A 15909-nucleotide genomic window follows, 5' to 3' on the forward strand; every position below is an offset into this window, starting at 1 on the left:
CTCATGATTATAGTCAGCATTTCACTCGTTAACTGATGCTATATGAAATGTTTTAAATGCCTAAATAAATTAGCAATGACGCACAGCTGCTATATGTTCATGAACTCTGTGCTCTGAAAAGCTGTGCTGAGAAATGTATGCAAGTCTGAAAATAACCAATAGCCTAATTAAATCTGAAATCAAAGTCAAGAAGAAAATTATTAGGGATTAGGAATGAATGCAAACTTATTATCTTCTGGGTTTGTCATAGGATTTATTTATTTATTTAAGGAAAGTGGAAAAAATGAAGTCAGGTATTATTTTTCAGGCATAATTCTTTTGGAAACAAAATTTTAAAAAACACCTTTGCCTTGCTGGAAACAAGAAATGAAGACACAGAAAATGAAACAATCACATTTCAGGCCCAGAGACAGTGATGACTCTGTAAGCAACAAACACAGAAGAAAAAAACAGCTGAGACGACCTTGTTTTTGAGGATGTAAGGCTATGAAAGGGGAAAGTCGATGGGAGTAGACTGGGGAGCTGCGGCACCAGTCTCCTCCAGCCTGCTCCAGGGTTCCCCCATTAAAGCCTGCTCTGCAAGCAGATGGAGTGCATGAAAACTGGAGTCAGTTCAGGAGTGAGGACGACTCACAGCCTCTTTACTGGATCACACTGAGCAGAGGAGGATTGTCTCTGACATTTCAAAAAGGCATCTTAGACGAAGTGTATGACAAGAACAGTGCAACTTCCACTTCACTATGTCTCCACATCCAGATGACCACAAAAGGTGATACTGTGTTAGAATGACAGACCTGCATCTGAAGCTTTTCCAGTGACTCCACTGAGAAGCTACAGTTCATCATATGAGGATATATACTTAGGGATAACAGTACTGACGCTAATATTAACCATTCAATATTAAATTAAATTATCAGATTAAAAAGTCACTTTACGAATGTAAGACGATTACTTGTGTGTGTGTGTTTGTATATCAGTGAATAAGGGCCAATGTCCCTGCTACTCTGGGTATTTTACAGGTGACAGTGAAGAACCTGAACATGGTTCAACTCAAACTGCTGATGTTTTCTTTATTAGATTTCTGTATGGTTCAAATGAACCTTTCGAGTCACATGACGTAGTTTACATCACCACCACCCTACAAGCTGAACGGTTCCCTTTGGAACAAAGATTATAACCATCAGGTTCAACTTTTTAGTATTCATCCAAGTAAGATTTATAGGTGTGATACAGATTTACATTTGCAGATTTACAGTGCCCATCCATTTACTAATAGTTTACTAATTTAAACTATCAAGTTATTGTTTAACAACCAATCAATTAACAATGGTTACTAGTTTCCTGAATTACATGCTAGGGTATGAGCCATTTCAGTCATATGCTGGCAGGCCAAAGAGCTCCGGCTCAAACTCCTCCATACTCCTTAGTCGCAGCGTAGCCTCCTGGATAAGGCTGCGGTCCAGGTTGTCATCGGGAATCATGACCACCTGCATTCCTGCTGCCAGTGCTGCCTTTACACCATTGGGAGCATCTTCAAACACCAAGCACTGGGTAAAGACAGGAGAAAAGAAAAACAGTGATATTATCCTATATAGTCACCTGGATTTCACCTCTTCAGATGGCAGGAGCGGATACCACAAACATGAGAGAAAATTATATAATTATATAAAAGTATAATTAATTTTTTCTTTGTGGCTTGACTCTGCTTACCCCTGTCAGGTAGAATATCCATTTATTTTTAAGAATAATGACCCTGATGAGCCATAATGCAGGCTAAAATTACAAACCTCAAACATACTGCAGCTGCCAGTGCACCCCTCAGCCTCCCAGTAGATTCAGTTTTATTTAGATAGCACCAAATCACAACAGCCACAAGGTGAAGTTAAAGACTCTACAATAATTTATTGCTTTTATTTCATGTTACTAAGGATTACCCAGAAGTTCTTCACCTCTTCCTATTTTATGAAAATGTGATGGTTATACAACAATATCAGGGTCCATGACCAGACTCAATGGTGCTCAAGTGGTACTGCCTGCTGTACTACTGTCTGTCTGTCTGTCTGTCTGTCTGTCTGCCTGTCTGTCTGTCAGAATGACCACCTTCAAACTGTGAGGAAAACGACACAGTCAGGTGGGAGCCAAGTTTAGAGGTAGTGGTAAACAAAGGTCGTGGGTCAAAAACTGTTTTCACTGCACTGTGGGCGGCTGCATGATGACATGTGATGGTCTGCAGTGGTTCTGCTGAGTTAATGCACTGCGGCATCCACTATGACCAAACTGCTCTGACAGTGTCATCAGTTTCACAGTAAAGCTGATGTTTGTGCATGTCCATGGTGCAACTGCAGAGCATATATGCAAGTGGTCCTGACATGACTTCTAGGGTGGTATGTGAAAATAACAGCCGCACAGCAGTCAAGACAATCCTGTGTAAGTCGGTATATTTGTTTTAACGAATTGGACACTATCAACACACAGCCCACAGGAGCAAATGCATCTATGATCACATCTCATAGAGCTAGAGGCTGAAATTTCTAGCTCTACTGTGGACACATTTTATTTTTAAGCAATAGAAAAAAGACAAAATACAAACAAATAAATATAACTAGATCTTCTGAATTTACCACAGGAAATATATACTTTAAGAAACTGCCTTCTTTTTCCATTTTCTTTTCAAACAGGCTGGAACTGAACATAGTAATAACAATAGCTGAAGTATTAATAATAACACACAAAACAAGATGTTACGTAAAAATATTTTTAAAAAAAACACGCAGACTAACTGCCTTTAAAAACTGGTTTATGCACATGTTCAGCAAGGACACTGTGGCAGCTGCGGCCTTCACTGGGAGGTCGTTCTGTTTTCACTGTTCAATAATCACAGGAGAGAAGCAAACAGAGTGCAGCACTGTCAGGGTTAGGAGGAATATTTAATCCCAACTATTCAAAGAGATTTAGCTGGAAACAGAATGACATCTGTGCAGATGTAGACACAACAAACTACCTACTGCCTACTGCCATGCCAAAACACACGGTGATGTTGAAGGTGAACTATTTAAACGCAGCTGAAATTAAGCCCATGACACTTGACCAGTAAAGTGAACACTAAACACAAACCTGCAGCAGAAAATCAGCACAATCAGCACAGTTAATTGATCTTGTTCAAGATTTATCTAAAACTTTGTCAGAATTAGAAAAAGAAGTGTTTTGTGTGAGGGTCACCTTTAACTGTTAGTCCTTGACTCATCCAAATGAATATTTCTATAATCAAATTCCCTCAAGACATTCCGTGTAACTTTTCACAAAAAAGGGAATTCTGATAGCACGCACACTGACCAACAAAATCGGAGAAATTCATCCTTTAGTCAAAATAAATGTCAGCAACAACAGACAAAGTTTTCAGTTTGGCACAGAGATACACTGTTTGCTCTTCTGCCTCCACACACACGTGGACTGGAGTGACGTCTCACTCTTAATCCATAGGGTTTATTATGATGCTGGCCCACCCTTTGCAGCTATTACAGCTTAAAGTCTTCAAGTAAGGCTTTTCCACAATATTTAGGATGTATGAGTGTGTTTATGGGAATTGTTGAGTCATGTTGGAACAGGAAGGGGCCATCCCAAAACTGTTCCCACAAAGTTGGGAACAATAAATAGTTCAAAATGTCTTGGTATGCTGAAGACTTCCAGGAGAATAATATCACTCTTTTGGACCATCCTGCGTGTTCCCCTGATCTAAATCCAACTGAGAGCCTTTGGGGATGGATGGCTAGGGAAGTTTACAAAAATGGACAACAGTTCCAGACAGAAGATGTCCTTCATACGGCCGTCTTCACCACTTGGAGAAATGTTCCTACTCACCTCATGGAAAGGCTTGCATTGAGCATGCCACAACGAATTTTTGAAGTGATCAACAATAACGGTGGAGCGACTCATTACTGAGTTCATGTTTGGAACTTTGATTTCTGTTTTGGGGAAATTTATTGTTTTCTTTGGAGGTGTGGTCCTAAACTTTTGATCAGCTGTAAAACTAACTTTGAACTTTGTTCATCTCCAAATGCTCTGTTTAAACTGAGTTTTGTTGTTTTATGTGTTTTATCCTGAGTGAAATCAATTTGATTCTGTTTTGTGGATATTTTACAGCATCCAAACATTTTTGAAATTGGGGTTATAATTTATTCACACAGTGCTTCTACATTTTGGCTTAGTCTTTGATGAATAAACAAATATAGCGAAATACGACATGGGTTGTTTTTCAGGTTGTATTCCCTTCATTCTAACACCTGGTATGGGCTAGACAATTCTTTATTATATCTTTACAACTGACAGAGGGTGTACTTTCTTTTTTCTATCTCTTTATCACAAATTTCTCTTTCAATTCCATTTTTTCTTTTTTTGTGGCTTATGGCTCCAAACAGCACTTCAGTGTGAATAAAGGAAGTTGCAGTATAATGAATCTTAAGCTCTACAGGAGTCACCAAACGCTAAGCTTTACTGAAGCCTTAAAAACCCTTGTTCATTTCAACTCTAATACTCAGGCAGAACAAAGGGGCATCCTCAAGCCTCTTTAAAACATAATTGACTTCTGTGATGTCACTAATCCTGAAACTGAAGGATCTTGAACAATGATGGTGGAAACACTCAGAGTCCAGAGCACTCTTGCTAATTCCCTTGATTGAGAGCAATTAAAAAGGGTAATTATCCAATGAGCTCGTGAAATGACCTTTAAATCTGCTTCCTGATTGTGCTGAACTGGATGAAAACAGACACAGATGCACAGTAGACTAATAGCTTGGGTGGATTACAAAAGTCAAAAGTTAAAGAAATGAACTAAAGATTTCTAGAGCTTCACAAAACAAATCTGTGGATCAACAGAAATACCAAAAAGAAAAACGAACCACTGAAAGGATTATATGTATGTTATATACAGTACTGGTCAAAGGTTTTGGAACACCCCAGTGTTTCCAGTTATTTATTGAAGTTCAAGTCGATCAAGTCCAAATGGTGCAAAGGTGAGTGGTGAACTCCCAGAGGTTAAAAAAAGGTAAGGTTACCCAAAACTGAAAAACAATGCACATTATACATAATTATACACGAAGGCCATCTTCAGGGAATACAAAATTCAAAGCTTCCAACTGGCTCCGCCCAGACTCCTTCTGACTTTAGATCCCCATGAGCAGAGTTATGAGCAGACACAGCACCCACTGGTCCAGCTCTTCAAAAGCTACTATGTAAGATTTACAACCTGTCCCGGGCCTGCTCCCAAACACGCAAGAACCAGCAGAACCAACAGTATCTGGATTCACTGTGTACTCGAGTACACACTGCTGAATGAGTCAAGACAAAGGGGCTGTACAGTGAGGCCAGAGCTGTGTGTTTGCTGTGGGCAGATTCATACACAGACATTTGTTACAGGCTCACACACATTTGGCCCTCTAATGCAAACACATTGCCCCTTTAGAGGAGCATGGTGCAATAATGTGACAGCAGCAAATGCCTGCATGCTGTGATCTGGAGGCAACTTGACTGGCTACAGTCTATGCTGCTGGCTACGGACAACAGTTTAGTAAACAAGGCTCTCAACTACAAGATTAATGTGACTGAGGTGAACAGTGCGTACAACCTGAAATATGATTTCTTTCTACCCACAGATTAGCCATCATTTACCCTCAAGTATGCTGCACTCTGCACAATTATTTCCCCGATATCAGAGATAAGTCAAGATTCTAATACAACAACAACAATAGCATCTTTGCAGTTTTAATTAAAAAAAATATCAAGCAATTTAAATGAAACACTTTAAATAACATAGGACAGCACTGCTGCCATTTGGGTGACCCTAACCCTCATCAACACTGCTACTGTGTAATCAGCATCTAACTAGCACTCACTCCAGAAAAGGAAAGAGCATAAAGGACTAACATTTCTACATGACATAATGTTTCTACAACATTTAGGTAGGTTTGAGAATTGCTGACAAACTAAAACTGGTAGGACTTTCTATTAAAGCTTTGTAATAAAGAGGTCAGAGTAGGAAAACAAGGCAGACACAAGAATGTAATAATATGGTAATTTCTATGTTATTACTATGCAATTAGCAAAGTAAAAACCACTTAATACCCATTAATATCATGGTAGCAACAGTGGTTACAGTTGAGTAATAGTACCCTGAAATTTATGTAATAGAATAATGAGAACCCACAAACTGGGGGTAATAATATGGAAATACAGCTCCATAATAAATTGTTAATAATAGGGTAACAAGGGAGGAACAAGAACATAATACAATGTTAATTTCTAAGTTATTACCACTGAAATACCTGTGGTATTTTCTGTGTAATAAGCAGTAAAGAGAGCTGCAAAATGCAAAACTGCCTGTTTCTATTTAATAACACATTAATAACCAAATAATAACCTTTTAAAACAAACCTAAAGAATAGTAATGACACCTGTGCATAGTTTCTGTGTAATAAGGAGCAATGTAATACCACGGTCGTGATAGCTGATTAAAACAAGCATCAGGAAGTCTGTAATGAACTGTGGTTAGTTTTGGGTTACATCAAGTGTAGCAGAGTTAATTTACATTTATACTGACGACACTTAGATTAATTCACTGAATTTGTTATACCAACTGTATAACTGCTCTAGTATGAAGACAATATACAGTATACTGGAAATGAAACATCTGCTTTCATCGTTTTGAATTCAATTCAATTCAGAGCCACTACAACTGATCTTAGGATTTTCCCCACTTTCACCCCTGACTGTTCTCATTTTTCTGTTTAGGTGTAGAGGATAAGTCACCCTCTACCATGTTGGCAACATAACTCTCTTTTACTGCTTGTGTCCTAAATAATAGATTCAAACTGAGTGCAATTCATTAGAATTAGAGTATTAGTGTATTAGTATTAGAGTACTTTTTCACTTTTACTTGAGTAAAGAAGTTGAATCAGTACTTCAACTTGTACTGGAGCATTTCAAACACAAGTATAAAAATATAAAATATAAGACGTTCTTCAAGAACAAATGATTAAAGACCAAAGGTAAAATTATTATATACATTATATAAAATGTCAAATGAAAATATATTACACTGTAGCAGCAGTGTTAGCAGTTAACACAGAGGTTCATTTTTAACATGATCAGTTTAAGGTGTGTAAGCCTGCCATGGGGTGTCATGAGTGGAATAATGTGCGGTACAGCTCTTGGCTGTGATAAAATGGAGATGTAATGATGGAAGAAATATGGAACAATATATTTTGCGACACCTTAAAACAAAAGACCATAATGTGAAATCATAGATATTTTTAGTTTAGATCATCACCTATATTGCACAGCAGGTTACTGAACTGTGAGGAGCATCCTCAATTACCTGCTGTGCAACTGAGCACCCGTCTCATCTTAATGACCTTACAGTACCGTATCACCCCAACAGAGCACTTGAGTGTTTCCTCTTTTATACACCTCTGTGTTCAGTTATTACTTATTATTAATCCCTCGCGCTCTTCCACAGCATGTCGTTGTCCTCTCTTTGTATGCTCATCCCCAACCTGTTGCAGCAGATGGCCCCGCCCCTCCTGAGCCTGGCACTGCAGAAGGTTTCTTCCTGCTTTGAGTTTTTCTTTCCTACTGTCGCCACACGCTTGCTCATAGGGGTCATATGACTGTTGTGATTTTCTCTGTATTATTGTAGGTCTTTATCTTAAAATATAAAATGCCTTGAGGTGACTGTTGTTGTATTTTGGTGCTATATAAACACAACTGAATTGAACTGAAATTGCATGTTTAGATTCAAAGCAAAGAGATAAGTAGTGGGAAGGCAAATACACTGTACTGCAAACGTAATAAGCTTTATGAATATAGAATCAAGTTTTATATCACTTTCATGTGTTCATGTTTCAAACAATAATACCAGTATATAATATATTATGTAACTTGTATGTCTGAAATTTAAACATCAACAGGTGCTATGTGCAAAAAATGCCAAAACAATATAGAAACCATGAGCCATAAAGAAGGCTTTCAATAGGTGCTGACCTGTGTGAGAAACCTACGTTTCTCCTGCTTGTCTGGAAAATCTATTTTTGGAAAGTGTTATTTTAAGTTACATAGGACTAATTAAAAAGTGCCGCCTGTAAACCAGCACATATGATGACACACACAAACATTTGACAGGATATCAACCAAACCTCCAGATAAAACACATTTATTTCCATGCCATTAGTGAAATAAGTATTTGATCCCTGAGCGAAATATGACAGTACTTGGTAGAGAAACGCTTGTTGGCAGTTAGCGAGAAGATGTTTCTTGTAGTTGGTCACCAGGTTTGCACATATCTCAGGAGGGATTTTGGTCGTCTCCTCTTTACAGAAACTCTTAAATCCTTTTGTTTTCTTGGCTGCTGCTTGGCATCTCGAAGCTTCAGCTCCTTCCACAGGTTTCCTATAGGACTGAGGTCTGGAGACTGGCGCTCTCCATGACCTTAATGTGCTTCTTCTTAAGTCACTCCTTGGTTGCCATAGCAGTATCTGCTATCTCCAGTGTTCTGGCTGAGGGAAATCATACATTACTGGCCCCGTCCACCTGTCCCTCACGGTGGTGAAGTCATCCCGTACTCGGGTGGAGTTGATGCCAAAGAGCTCGATTTAGGTTTCATATGACCACAGCACTTTCTCCCATGTGCTCACTGGCAGACTTCAGACTTCAGTCCTGTACATGTAGACCTGGTAAGTACTGTAAGATTTCAATGCATTATACCGCAGTGTGTTACCAGTGGTTTTCTTGGTGACTGTGGTCCCGACTGCCTTTAGATCATTAAACAGCTCCTTCTGTGTAGTTTTGGGCTGATCCCCATCTTCCTCACTCCATGAGGCAAGGTCGTGCATGGAGCTCCAGACCAAGGACGACTGATGGTCATTTTATATTTCTTCCATTTCCATTACTAACCGTTCTCACGAAACTTGTGCTGATGATTTTATATCCAATCAACCTTGTGCAGCTTTTGGCACTGAAGTCCTTCCACAGCTCCTGTCTTTGTGATTTATGACTTCCACATAATCACATTATGTGATGTGGCTACTTCTGATGTTTTTTGTTAAAAAACAGTTGTAGAAGCAGTTCAGCTTCTCCACCAGCACATCATCGGTGGTGGTTGTCCTCTATGTTATTTTTATAATCCAACTTATGATGCCAGATATATCCTGGCTGCACTGCAGAGTACCACATCACTTCGATCTACAGTAAAAGCAGTGTTTTTGTTCCTAAGCAGGGTCCTGACCTCTTTTGTCATCCAGGGTTTCTGGTTGGCATACGCCCAGATGTTTTTGTCAGTGTTATGGTGTCTGTGCAGTGCTAAATGTAGGAAAGTACAGATGTAGTCTACTCCTCCAGCTCTGTAGCTTTGAAGAGAGACCATCAAACCAAATTTACAGCTACACACACCAACACCAAACCCTATTCCAATGAGGACACACGTGATCTTCCTCTTAGTCTATAGGTATGAACACAAAGTCGATAGCACAAAGCAAAGATGAAAACCATCACAAAAAGAAAGTGATTGTGATTCTACTGTAGAAACATGAACAGGCTGCAGCCTGACTGCTCATCAGTTTGTTACCTGTTGAAGTTCAGCAGCAGCTGGCTTCACTGCAAATCACAGCTCCCTCTATCACAGTGCTGGGGTCAGCACTTACTCAGCTTTAACATCACACTGGGTTCTTGGCTAGCTTAGTGTTAGCATGCTGTCTGTGCAGGTGCAAGTTGTGTTAACATTGTGATGCAGTTCTTTCTGTCCTGGAGCAGTCTCCACTTTACCATCGCGCTCTCATCCTTTTGTGCAATAATAATAAAACTAATGTCCACGCTGCAAACTGCGTCACTATTTTCCTCCTCTAACACATGAACTGAAATCAGCTGATTGTAGCGAGAGTGCAAGAACCGATAAGCGGGATTGATAGGCAGGCAAACTAATGATTCCAAGGAATTGGACTACTGGGAAGTGGTTCTCTACAAGAACCAGTTCTCGATCCTCATCCCTTCCTGTATCTCTATTTAATTTTGGAGTAGACTTTATCCAGTAGGTTTTTCCTGTGTGTAGCACAGTTCCTATGCTGGTGGAATTTCAGCAGCACTGCTTTGACTCAACATGATTAAAGTCCAGAGCTATTTCGTGTGCTGCCTCTGGATATTTATGAATTTAGTGCTAATGACACTAGAAAGCTAAGGGCTGAGCCAGGTTTAGCATCAAGGGCTATACAGAGAACCAAGCCTATTCATTTATGTCCTCTGTAATGGATATTTGTTTTTGGTTTATATCTTTTGACTTGTTTGAGCTACCCTACTAAGTCCTGATGTACTAAATAGAGGACATCCCGGGCTTTCCATTGATACCTCATGTGTTTGAGTGTCCTCTTTTAGCTCCAAAGAGGCAGGAAGAATAAGCGATATCCTCAGTTCTCTGGAGGATATGCACGGGCGTGATCAGAACAGCGGTGGATGGAAATAGAATAGAATAGAATAGCCTTTTATTGTCATTGTACATGTACAACAAAATTGTGGGTGCTCCATACCAGCTGTGCAGGAATAAAATATAATAAATAGTAGGAGAGCAGGAATAAATGACAAACAGGAGAAATATACATGAGTCCATGTGTGAGTGGCCTGAACGATGAGGGTCAGATTGGTGAGTGGCTGGGCAGGGGTGGGATGTGGGGGGATAGGGTTTGTTAACAGTCCAAATGGCCGAGGGGAGGAAAATGTTTTTGTCTGGATGTGTGGGACCCCACTGGTCTGAGGCGCCTCCGGAGGGCAGGTGATGGGCAGAATGCAAGGGGTCACCTGTGATGGCCCTGGTTTTCCCAAGACAGAAGTTCTGGCTAACTCTCAAGCTAACAGGCGAACGGGCATCGCTGGGCGAAGACACGACTCTGACACGACCAGAGACGGTCAGCAGTCCCCAATGAGTCGCCTGTCTTCCAGCTGTAGCTTGCAGCCAACCAGCTGGGAATCAATTTATTATGTTGATTTAAGCATATGTGATGTATTTCCATGATAACATGCTACATTAGTATTTTCAGGTAATTCACTTTTAAACTGTAAAGATAAAATGTTAGGATTACCTTCTAGTTTTCAAAGTTTCTGGCATCTAGACCACTCAGTATTACCAGTGTAATGACGTATGTGTTATCCTTTTCATATGACTGTTATACATTTTCAGAAACATAATGAGGAATACAACATGCCTCATAGAAAGACTTTTTTAACCCTAATCTAATTCTGTCGTAATTGTCCCTGTTTATAAGGATGATGAGAGGTGTTGTGTTTTTCTCAAGAGGCGTGTGATAGTACGACATATACAACATGACAGAGGTGTTAAAAACATGTGAAACAAGCTGACACACTTGCATGTGTGTCAAATACATATATGAATGTGTTCCAGCAACATACAGGACCTATACGAGTGTGTGTGTTTGTATCCCGCCTGCAGTGGCGAGTGAATAAGTGACAGTGACAGATTGCCCATTGAATCTTTCAAATGATGATGAAGCCTAGAGCAATATGAGCCAAGGATGTTTACCATTTCATCATTTCTGTTAAGGAGAGCAGAAATAAAGCCAGTGCTGATGATGGACAGACACGTACAATGGCACACAAGACCAAGTGCAAATGCATGTTTTAGCGTTGTGTCTCAAATGTCACACTGATTGGTCCAAAGCTTGTTCAGAGGATCTTGCCTCCCTGAGGCCAAGTTCGAATGATTGTTTGGGTAAAAAACAACGTCGACGGCAGAAACAGCCTCCATGGAAAATAACCATAATGTACATTTATGCAGTCTGACCACATTATTAAAATACAGGAAGCTGCTTGATAATCCTAATACAGTGCAGTGGGTATGGACATAACCCAAAAGACACACAGCAAGAGATCACAAGTAAACAAAGCGGCTTGAGGTGACTGTTGTTGCGATTTGATGCTGTACAAATAAAATTAAACAACTTGAAATAGCAGAATGTTTTCCCCTCACAAACAAAAACCTAAGGGTTCATTCATAGATCACTTCCAAACAACAGGAATATCCATACCTCATGATGGACAAATTCCTCTTAACCTGACATGTGCAGGTCCACTAGTTCCCATCACAGAAAGTTTAAAAAAATTAAATGAATAATTACTAAATAATAATGGTATTTCTTTGTTAATTTTATTTAATTTAATAACTGTACAGTACTCTGTTTATAGTAACCATTGTCCTTAATGTAAATATGTAAGAAAAATTGTGTATGTGTTAGATTTGTATTGTGATTGTCATTTATGCTTAGAAATATCTACTTATATATTCTTAGAGTTTTATAATTAGGTGTAGATTGGTAGAGGTTTGATCCTTAATAGTCTGCAAGCTTTGTGTGCATTCCAGAGCTCTCTGACTTTCACACCCACATTTTAGGAGCATGTGAGAGGTCGTACCTTGTCTTATTGTTTTATGGTAGGATAAACGTATCTATGTCTGTTTTAGGCTAAGTGCATTTTGTTTAGATGAACTGCTGGACTTCCAGGCCAGCAGGGTTAGGAAGTCATTTTATGGACACACACACACACACACACACACACACACACACACACACACACACACACACACACACACACACGTGCAGGGTATTCTTTGTTCACATGCATACCTATGTAAGCTGTTATATGTTAATGACCCTATGCATATTCATGTAACCACAATAAAAGAGCAGTGTTACGGGGGAGCGGACGAGAGCAACTGGGGTCAAGCGAAGGAACGGCGCCTGTCCAGTTCTCTCCCGTGCACGTGAAACATAAAGACCTTTGCCTACTCGTGTCTTGCTTGCTGTGTAATTACATTGCCTTCAACGTTCCAGCGAATCGGGTTAAGCTGCAAACCTATCAGTATGTTTCTATTCTGTGTCCTGTGTACTGTTTGTTGTATATGTGTCTTTCTGGCTGCTGTTACAACCAAAGTTCCCCTTGTGGGACAATTAAAAGGATTATTAGTGTGAATGCTTGTAAAAGCATTCACAGTATTGTTCTTCTAATCTTTATTAGTGTGAATGCTTGTAAAAGCATTCACAGTATTGTTCTTCTAATCTTTATTATTAGTGTGAATGCTTGTAAAAGCATTCACAGTATTGTTCTTCTAATCTTTATTAGTGTGAATGCTTGTAAAAGCATTCACAGTATTGTTCTTCTAATCTTTATTGTGTGGATGCCCTCAGAGGGCATCCACACTATTGAGTTCCTGTTTCTCTTTATTCTTTAATTGTGTGGATGCCCTAAAAGGGCTTCCACACTATTGAGTTCCTGTTTCTCTTTATTCTTTATTCCACTATTTACTAGTTGCTTCCGTACGTTTTTCGGCACTTAACTACTTCCTCAGTTTTCAGCCGATTTTCTCAGTTCAAACTCTATACTGTTCTGCTCTTTCTGCTCTTTCCGGCTATGACTTTTGGTGTTTATTACTATTATACTTTTTAAAATATTACACTTTTTTCCTTTAATTTGTCCCATTGAAATGAATGGAAATCTTCAGAAATTCTGCTAAAACTTGCTTGTTTTTGAAACTTAACTACTTCCTCATACTTTCACCTAGAAACTCCATTCAAACTTTAAAATGTTCTCAGATTATTAAGCTATTCCTGTATGATTCAGCTTTTTCAGATCTTCTACCATTTTAATCTTATACCTCTTTAAGTTTTCAGTTGCAAAATTGTGATTTTTCAGAAAATACATGCGTTGTTATGGTTGCTATGCAATTAACTCAGAGTGTGCACTTGTCCTTTCTGAATTTTCTCTTCATGTCTGAACAACTTCTTGCTACTCGCTCAATTTCCACTGAACCCCCACAAAATATACATCAAAACGTAGATATTTTTGCTGGCTTTCAGAATATGTCACTATCATTGTTGTGGGATTTATAGAATTTTGGCAAATCTCCTCAGACCAACACAAAGTTTGAAAACTCTCCATAGAAACTCAATGGAGAGTTTGTTCAAAATCAGCGCTGGATTTCTCTAATGACAGGCATTTTCAAATCGTCATATCTCCTTAACGAAACAAAGTTGAGGCATGAGGCTTGTGCCAATATATCTTCAGACATCCCTGATGCTCACAATTCAAGAATTTTTTGCTCACCTATTACCGTTTGGCCATGAATTACACTTGTTTGAGGATAGGAAATTTGTCCCTCGCTCAGATTTCTTCAGATTTCAAACTCTGGAAATGAGGCACTTTTTTCTCTCGTCATATCTTTTTGATGGATTTCCACAGATACCTGAAAATTCCTATGACTATTCACCAAAGCCTGCTGTTTCTTACGGTGAAAGAATGATTTTGATGCTCCATATAGATTTACAGTTACAAAACGTTGTTTGAGGGCAAGTCAAAGCAGTTTTGCTTTGCCTCTACTCAGTTACAGTGTATTACAAGTCATATATCTTCAATAATTTATATTCTATCGCTGAATTATGAAGACCTGCTGATTCCCCCATCTCTTCTGAACAGAACGGTGTTAGAATGAGCATTCTATCCCCTACGGTTAGGAAATTATGGCCATTTATTCGAGGGGAATCCTGAATGTGAGAAATACACTGAAGAAAACCCATAGCTCTCTCTGTGTCTGTGTGTGTAAGGGCTGATTACAGCAGGTGCAGCCAATCTAGCTGACCTAGATATGCCAAGCCCAGACTCTTAACAGCCACTGTACCCTTTAGGCTCTGTGTATGTGTATGTGAGTATCAATATTTCTCCCATGTTAAAGTATTACTCCTCCATAATAGTATTTGTGCTAAATCAAAGTACTTCTACTACATCTTAGTACTTCTGCTCAATCACAGTATTTCTGCTAAATCATAGTATTTTTGAAAAATCATGGTATTTGTACCAAATCATGGTTTTGGGGCCAAACCAATAATATTTATTTCATGTTATGAGATTACTACTAAGTGGAGGAATGTCTGTTATGTTATAGTATATGTGGTGAATATAGTATATCTGCCAAATCATAGTATTTATCCCAAATCATAGTATTTATGCAAAATTACTGTATTTCTGCTAAAAATCAGAAATAGTACCTTTTAGCAGAAATTTCTGTCAAAAGATATTATTTATATTAAAACATAGTATTTCTGCTAAATCATACTATTTGTGCCAAATCATAGTATTTGTACTAAGTCATAGTACTTGTGCCAAATCATAGTATTTGTACCCAATCATAGTATTTCTGCCATATCATCGTATTTGTGCCAAATTATGGTATTTTTTTGCCAAATCATGGTATTTGTGCCAAATCATGTTATTTGTGCCCAATTAAAATTTCTGTTATGTTATAGTATTACTAAGGCATAGTATTTCTACCTAATCATAGTATTCCTTCAAAATCATAGTATTACTGCAATTTCATAGTATTTGAGCAAAATCGTAGTATTTGTGAAAAAAACATACTATGTCTGCAAAATCACAGTATATCTGTTATGTTATAGTATTACTACAAAGGCATAGTATTTCTGCCAATAAGACTATTTGTACTAAATCATAGTACTTGTGCCAAATCATAGTATTCCTTCAAAATCATAGTATTACTGCAATTTCATAGTATTTGAGCGAAATCATATTATTCGTGCAAAAACATACTATGTCTGCAAAATCACAGTATATCTATTATGTTATAGTATTACTACTAAGTCGTAGACTCTGTATTTTGTTAAAGTATATCTGCTGAATACAGTATATGTGCCAAATCATAGTATTTATAGCAAACCATAGTATTTGTGCTAAAACATAGTATTTCTGCCCAATTGTAGTATTTGTGCAAAAACATAGAATGTGTGCAAAATCATAGTATATCTGTTATGTTATAGTATTACTACTAAGGCATAGTATTTCTACCAAATCAAA

General features: G+C 38.5%; 1 protein-coding gene across 1 annotated transcript in view; it reads right to left on the reverse strand.

Moving 5' to 3' along the window:
* Window positions 1-243: 243 nt before the first annotated feature.
* The window catches only part of pudp (pseudouridine 5'-phosphatase), a 57784-nt gene continuing 42118 nt past the window's right edge, over window positions 244-15909 (reverse strand). Inside the window, exon 4 of the mRNA XM_063466441.1 lies at window positions 244-1547. Coding sequence (XP_063322511.1) covers window positions 1371-1547 — 177 coding nt within the window. The 3' untranslated portion in view covers window positions 244-1370. The remainder of the gene's footprint in view (window positions 1548-15909) is intronic.

Source organism: Pelmatolapia mariae, linkage group LG23 (assembly GCF_036321145.2).
Source record: "Pelmatolapia mariae isolate MD_Pm_ZW linkage group LG23, Pm_UMD_F_2, whole genome shotgun sequence".
Classification (NCBI taxonomy): domain Eukaryota; kingdom Metazoa; phylum Chordata; class Actinopteri; order Cichliformes; family Cichlidae; genus Pelmatolapia; species Pelmatolapia mariae.